The following is a 7,988-nucleotide window of genomic DNA, read 5'->3' as shown; positions in this document are numbered from 1 at the left end:
AAATGAAAGAAAGGAATTGGGTAAGGGTCCTATTTTAAAGAAAACAATTAGCGGCTAATCACATTTTAGTCCATATAAAATGTTGTGTCACTAATTCACTATATGTTAATCTTATTATTTTAATACACTTAAATCATAACGTAAAAGACAAATTTTATAATTTTCCTTAAGGACTAAAGTAATAACATGGAAAGATAAACTTTGTAACTAATTCAAATCAATAGATTAGGTAATGACAACAATTTTAAGGACAGTGACACTTACATTTCAGTAGTATCTTTTTAAGAAGTATAAAAAAAGGATGGTACAAAAATAATTACAATAGAATCCCCTGTTTTATAGGCACCAATGCAATTAGAACAATAATTTAGGCTTTAAAAAACATATTGGAAATGTATATCTAATAGCTTCAAAGTTTCACCAGATAATTTAAGCTTTAATTACAATTAATAACTTCAAACCTCAAGGTCAAGAACTGAAAGAAGGAAGCGACTTCAAATGCAATTAGACAAAAAACTATAAAAAGCTTGTAAAATTTATTCATATTCAGTCTTTCCAAGTTCCATTTAAAATAAAAACACAAAAATACTGCAAAAAAAAGGGCATAATGATTATTCCAATTTCCAAATGCAATTATTAGATAATGTAACCCTATTAAAAGTACTCTTTAAAATTTTTAATTTTGAGTCATTATCGTGCTTAGGTAATATTAGTAACAGTTTTGTCCAGTGATTCCACTTCCTCTTTGTCACAAACTCTGCTGGCATAAATATAAGCATATAGAGGCCTTGTTCACAAAATTTGGTGTGTCTCATACTCCCTTCCTATATTATTTATTCCCCAACTTGGATGTACCTGTTCTTAAGATTTAATATGAGACATTAGAGAAGAATAAAATGAAAGAAGAAATCTTCAATTATAATATATATAATATATGGCTCCTAATTATATTAAATTACCAATGTACATGTAGTGAGAAAACAAATAAATCAATGCAATATTATAGCAACAAGGAGTTGTTGCTTCTTGCAGTGTGAGTCACAAATTAATAAGGTTCTAACTTATTTCACGTGGATTGTTAAAGTGTTAAAAGTCAAGAAAAATATAGATAGGAATAAAATTAGAGGAGCTTAATCCAGGTAATGTGAGGGTTTACTTTTTATTTTTCAAGTTCTAACCAGAAACTTATATTCAAACACATGAATACGCATAACAAATTGACAACAAACAGTTGATAAGTAATGCAAATAATAATATAATGCTTTCCATTTGCCAGAAAGCAGGAACAATGGAATATATGTACGATTTGTTGTTTGTCAAAATGCAAATCTGATTTGATTGCTTGATTTTCTATTACTGTGAAAAATTAAATTTAACCAACAAACAAGACTCCATCATCCTGGAATCTGTTGTCTCTCATGAGTGTTGTCAAATGCTTCAAAGAATGTTAAATTTCAGCATAATATGGATGTGATATATCACCTGCAAAAAATGAGTTTTTCTTTTGTCCTACAACAATCCAGCTACACCCAGGCATCTTTTAGATTTCTTTCTGTATCATAGTTCTCCTCAAAGATCTAGCTTCATTCCAATGTCTTGATGCAGCATACATTTTATAAAGCAATACATATGGGGAAGAATTGTCATGTTCTAACTTAATAAGGTTCTTAGCTGCTTGCTCTCCCCTTATGTCATTACCATGAATTCTGCAAGCTCCCAATAAATTGGCCCAAATCATAGCATTCGGTTCGACATTTAGTTTGTCGATGAACTCTTCAGCTTCTTTGAGATTACCCCAGCGACCAAGAACATCCACAATGCAAGCATAGTGATCAGCCCTGGGTTCAATGCCATAACAGTCACCATGAGATAAAAAATTTGACGGCCCTCGAAAACCCACCCTGCATGGCTGCAAGCAGTGAGAACTCCGAGAAATGTGACATCATCTAGTGTTACACATGAGTGAGCCATCTCACTGAAGACCTTCAGAGAGCTTTCTGCATGACCCTTTTTTGCAAATCCAACTATCATTGAGTTCCAAGAAATCACATCCTTTTTAGTACCCATTTCTTCAAAAACTTGCACAGCACTTTTTACATCCCTACATTTAGCATACATGTCTATGAGTGCATTACTGGTTAACTCATCCAAGTCAAAACCAGTGTGGAATATTAGAGAATGTATCTCTTTCCTATCTTGCAATACCGATAAGAGAGCACAAGCTCGAAGAATTGAAACAAATGTTGCTTGGTCAGGAAAAATATAGTTGTCCCTTATTTCTCGGTATGAAATTATGGCCTTGTAATAGCAATCGTTTTGAACCCAAAAATTAAAGCAGTCCACATAACAATGCTTTTAAGGTTCGAAAACTCTGAGAAAAGGAAGTTGGCATCTACAATCCTTTGTGAGTCCATTTACATGCCCAACAAAGAGGTACCTAAGAACTCACTACCACATAAAAGACCCCTCTTAACTATAGCATAGTGGATATGGAACCCTAGAATTACCTGAGAACCCTTACATGCATCTATAAGGCTTGCAAATTTAATTTCAGATGGCTTGAGCCTCAATGCCTGCATCTCACTAAGAAGAATAATAGCTTCTTTTATATTTTTCAGAGCATATCCTGAAATCAGAGCATTCATGGATACCACACTCCATTCAGCCATGCTAGAATAGATTTTTCGTGCATCTTTAATGAACTAGCATTTAGAATACATGTCAATAAGAGAACTTCCAACAAAAATGTTTGTTTCTAATCCCAACTTAACTGCAAGGCAATGGAACTACAATCCTGCTTCTAATAGCTTAACATTTCCACAAGCGCTAAGTATGCTTGCCAAAGCTACCTCGTCAAGTACTATGCCATGTAACCTCATTCTGTTGAACATTTTGAAAGCATCAGTTTCCTCTTCTTCTTGCACGTATCCAACAATAATGGCATTCCAAAAAATGTTATCTCGAGTTTTCATGCGCTCAAATTGTTTCCTAGCTTCCTTCAAAGCCCCAGCCTTGGCATACATATCAACCAATTCATTGTTCACAAATAAATTGTTTGCAAAAGTTCTCTTGATAACAACTAAATGCACCTAACGACCAATTTCTAAGCTTTCAAAACAAGCACGTGAACCCAAAAGGCTAGTGAAGGTAAATTCGTCCAGTTCAACGGTATGTCGTGTCATATCAAGGAATAGCTCTATTACATGATTGAAATAACCATTCTGTGCATAAACTCCTAGCATGGCATTCCAAGTGACCATATTTTTCTCAGACATGACATCAAATACTTGCTTTGCAGCATCTAACATTTCGCATTTCCCATACATACTGATCAAAGAACTTCCACATATATACTAGAACCCCAACCTTGTTTGATAGCCTCTCCATGGACTAGTAACCCATAATCCAACCTAGCTAAGTTGGCAATCGCACTAAGAACACTTGCCAGCGTGGACCTTGAGGACTTTATACCACACTTCCTCATTTTGAGAAAGAACTCAATGGCCTCCTTATGAAGGCCCCTCTTAGCATGACCAGAGATAATCGCATTCTATGCCACAACATTGCTAGTGTGCATGTCTCAGAACAATTTACAGGCAAAATCCAGCTTAACCAAATTCACAAGAGCATTGAGAACAGTCACAAAAACCACCTGGTCAGGATAGCAGCCAGCTATCCACATTTTGTCAAAAACCTGGAGGGCGTCCTACGGTAGCCCGGCTCGAACATAACCAGAAATCAAAGCCGTCCAAGAAATAGTGTCTAAGTGGACTACAGCGTCAAATATGGCACTAGCATGGTGGAGAAAGTTGCATTTGGCATAGAGATCGGTAAGAGCACCCTGGCAGAACGGATTAGACTCAAAACCTGCCTTGATCACGTAGGAGTGAAGCAGCGTGCCGAATTCAACATTCCTGAGCTTTGAACAAACAGAGAGAGCTATAGCGAGCGTGAATTGGTTAGGCAACTGGCCTAAACGCATCATAGAAATGAAACAACGAAGTGCATTTTGGAATAACCCCTGCCTTGAGTACATGAAAATGATAGAATTATAAGCGGATAAATGTCTCTGATGGGGATGGACCTGGTGGAAGAGCCATTCAGCGAAAGGGTCATTGCCGGCAGCAGCGTACAGATCGATGGTGGCACTTGTGAGGAAGCCATCAGAGGAAATGTCGTGTTTGATGGCGTGTGCATGAACAGCTTTGGCCATTTCTCTGTCGCCGTGGTTGGAAATATTGTCAAACACATGATAGTTGTGATGGTGATGGGGATTAGTTTTAGTTTGTTGTAAGCGGAAGCAAATGCGGAGAAGGTCGTCGTAGACTTGTGAGATGGAAAGAGGAAAAGAGAAACGCCAGTGCTGAATGGTGAGTGAATAAGATCTTAAGAATAAGAAACCTTGGACTTGAGGTGCAACTGCAAGACGCATCGACAAACAAACAAAACCACCTTGTTAATGATTCTATTGCATAGATGCGTATTGCGTGCTGTGAAAATGAAAGAAAGGAAATGGGTAAGGGTCCTATTTAAAGAAGAGTTTGTCTAAAATCAGCTCAAGTGTTTTAAGTTTATCTAATGCACCATAAAATTTGGCACATTGGATTAGATTAATAATCGATCTAATGGTCTAGATTTAATTTATTTATAATTTATTAAAAATTACAATAAAAAATACAAATTTTTTATATTTTAAAATTACCCCCATATAAAACTTGAGAACTAAACCTAGCTGCTTGTTGCCTTCTTCCTCTTCGCGATGGCCCTCCACTTCTTCCCCTACCCTCTTTCTCGCCAGATACCTTCATGTTTCAATTCAATTTCTCGATTTCATCCAAATTCCTTTGAATTCGTTTCAGACGCGGTGCCTCACCACAACAACAACCACCTCTCATCCCTCAAATCCTTCTTTATCCCTTCCTCATCTGCCCAGAATTGTCCATGATGTCTGGAAAGACATAATCCTAACCCCCTCTTAAAGAGACCCACCTCACCATAATTACCACCCGTTCGAAGAAATGACCCTTAAGGCTCTCTTCTCAAAAAACGCTACCGTCATTGGTGACGACATCATCGCTATTGTTTCTCTTTATAATCATCATCCTGTTCCTCATCGGTTCCCGCAGGTGCCCGCAATTGAAAGCTCATCCTCCTCCGCAACTGCTAGGTCCAGGGAACGCAAACAAGTACTTATCCCTTTTTTCAATATTTTTTAATAAAGTTTCATTTTTTTATATATTTTTATTTGATGTTTGAAAATGGAGATTCTTATGTGGTAAGTGAGGTTCACTATTCCTGGGAATCTCACTATTGGGGCTATAATTGTTAAGTTGAAAGGAACAGGAACTAAGTTAAAGTTGAGATTTTTTAATCTTATCTCTATATCTTTAAATTACTTGTTGCATGGCTTCTTGAGTTCATCATTCCAGTATCTGATGAATCCATATTTTATGGTATTTATTTGCTCTATTTGGGTGGATTTCATCAACTTTTCTTGCATTTATCCATTGAAATAGCATAGTTTCATGATTTTTTCCTAAATTGTGCTTGAAAGTGAAACATGCTTTTTAGACCTTTTAATTGCTAAATTTTATTCCTTTTAATCCCATTTGGTGCCTTGATGCGTTTGTTAAGTGATTTTAGGTTTCCAAGGCAAGTATGGGTTGAAATAGTGAGGAAAGAGCATTCAAAAGAGTAGAAATCATAAAGAAAATGGAGTTTGGAAGCTGCAGCACGAATGCATACGCACAGCGATAAGTGCGTACGCACAATTGCAACCTCGTGCAACCATGGGTACGCGTAACTTTTGGTGCGTGCGCACACCGTGCGTACGCACGGTAGGTCGTACGTACACACGAGTGCATGCACGTGAGGTCATTACTTGCAATTTGTTGGGGGCAAATTATGGGCCTCCAAAGCCCAATCCAACTCATTTCTGAAGCTATTTCAAGCCAAATTGAAGAAGGGTGAAGAATCTACATTATTACATATAATTTGCTGAGTTAAATCACATTTCCTTTCATATTTATTGATGAGGATTTGGGCCCAAAGGGAATCTTGGTCTTGGTTAAGTCTCCAGAGAATCTTCATTAAGAAAGCTTTATTCATAGCATGGAGTGATTTAAAGCCCATGCCTCCCATACTTCTTGGTTAGCAGTTCCCAGCTAATATGGTGCATTTTTCGTTGCTCTCCTACCTCCCCCCAAATAAATTTACGTTGCAATTTTTCAATTTCATTGCATATGCTAGTGGAAATCATGGAATACGTGGCTAGAGAAGGATGAATCCCTTCTCCATTATGTCATCAGACTGGTTGAAGAAATGCTGCAAGACATGAAAGTTTATGAAGCAAAGTTAAATGAAGACTCTTGGAACATCCCGTTTCTTAGACAATACCTTGATGAAGACACCATTAGAAAAATTCAAGCTATCCTCCCCCCAACAGACAGCCTCGAACAAGATAGGAAGAAATGGAAGTTCACTCAACATGGAAACTTTTCAGTGGCTAATGCTTACAAGGCTCTGAAAAATGATGCAGGGATTAAAGATTGGATTTGGAACAGTGTGTGGAAATGGCAAGGCCCCGAAAAGATTAAATGCTTCACTTGGATGGCTACCTACCAAAAATTACTCACAGCACAAAGGAGAGCACGTTTCCTTGGTTTGGACTCTAGCTGCCATCGATGTAAAGGGGTGCCTGAAACTATACAACATGTTTTACGAGATTGTCCAACTGCATCCAGATTATGGGTAAGAATCATACATCACACTCATATCAACTTTTTCTTTAGAGCTCCCTTTAATATTTGGCTTCGTTGGAACCTCACAACGAATGCTGGAATCGCCACCAGCCAAGAAACTTGGAAAACTCAATTCCTTGTTTCATGTTGGTGGCTTTGAAAATGGAGGAATAAAGAACTCTTCTCACCATCCTACCAAAGACCCCACAATAAACATGTTATAGTTCTGAACCATGCTTATACTATTAAGATAGCTTTAAAAAAATCTGGCCTAACCCCTCAAGGAAGAAGGCACAAAGAGGTCCATGTAGCGTGGAGTTACCCACTTGAAAATTGGATAAAACCTAATACGGACGGTGCAACATCAACAAATCCGAATGCAGGAGGATGCGGGAGTGTTATTAAGGATGAGCAAGGAAGATGGGTGGCTAGTTTTATGGTCAATCTAGGATGCTGCTCGGCGTTTCGGACAAAAATGTGGGCGTATCTATCATGAATTAAAAATTGTTTGGGATCTAGGCTTAAAAAGGATTATAGTGGAGTCAGATTCAACAGTAGTCACTATACTTAACAAGAAGGAGGGGTTGCACTCCCATCCTAAACCTCTTGTGAGAAGCATTGCGAACTTGATGCAAAAGAATTGGGAACTAAGAATAGAAAATATATACAGAGAGGGCAACAAATGTGCGGATTAACTGGCCAAAGAAAGTTCTAAATCACCATCAGGATGTCAATTTATTGACAGTCCTCCTTATAATCTTAGGTTAATCCTAAATGATGATTGTAGAGGGGCAACCTTACCTCGACTTGTTTCTATTTTGTAGTTTTCTTTTGGGTTTAGGCCCCGGCATTTTACCAAAAAAAAAAATGAAGAATGATGAAAGGGGGAGCATTTAGGTTTAGGTTTTTACATGTTTTAGCTTAGTTTTTCTAGAGAGAGAAGCTCCCCCTTTTCTCTAGAATTTAGGGTTTCTTAGTTTAATTTCTCTTTAATTTCAGTCTTTAATTCTTATTTTAGTTTAGTTTCATTTACATTTTCATGTTCTCTTGTCTTTCATCTTAGTTTACTTTGTTAATTTCTCTTTCATGCTACTTTAGTTTCATGAACACTCTTGTTACTTTTAATTTCATTTAATGCAATTTTGATGTTTTATATTTTTTTAATGCTTATTTGAGTTGTTATTATCATTTTGTTGCAATTGGTAGTTATAAATTTTATTTTTATTAGAGTTTATGATATTTTTCCTT

The 7,988-nt window shown here is 37.0% G+C and overlaps 2 protein-coding genes across 2 annotated transcripts; both read right to left on the bottom strand.

Annotated features, from left to right (window-relative positions):
* Positions 1–1,540: 1,540 nt before the first annotated feature.
* Positions 1,541–2,669, bottom strand: LOC140175099 (pentatricopeptide repeat-containing protein At3g09040, mitochondrial-like). Its single transcript, XM_072202014.1, has 3 exons — positions 2,508–2,669; positions 1,901–2,298; positions 1,541–1,838 (listed from the first exon to the last, which is right to left on the bottom strand). Exons 1-3 carry the CDS (start codon positions 2,667–2,669, stop codon positions 1,541–1,543), a joined length of 858 nt encoding a protein of 285 aa, XP_072058115.1.
* Positions 2,670–3,706: 1,037 nt separating this feature from the next.
* LOC112709038 (pentatricopeptide repeat-containing protein At3g09040, mitochondrial-like) lies at positions 3,707–4,432 on the bottom strand. Its single transcript, XM_072202013.1, has one exon. The coding sequence runs from the start codon at positions 4,430–4,432 to the stop codon at positions 3,707–3,709; it is 726 nt and encodes a 241-aa protein (XP_072058114.1).
* Positions 4,433–7,988: the final 3,556 nt, after the last annotated feature.

Source organism: Arachis hypogaea, chromosome 9, assembly GCF_003086295.3.
Source record: "Arachis hypogaea cultivar Tifrunner chromosome 9, arahy.Tifrunner.gnm2.J5K5, whole genome shotgun sequence".
NCBI lineage: Eukaryota > Viridiplantae > Streptophyta > Magnoliopsida > Fabales > Fabaceae > Arachis > Arachis hypogaea.
The sequence above is the reverse complement of the archived record's forward strand: the minus strand, read 5'-3'. Positions and strand labels throughout refer to the sequence as shown.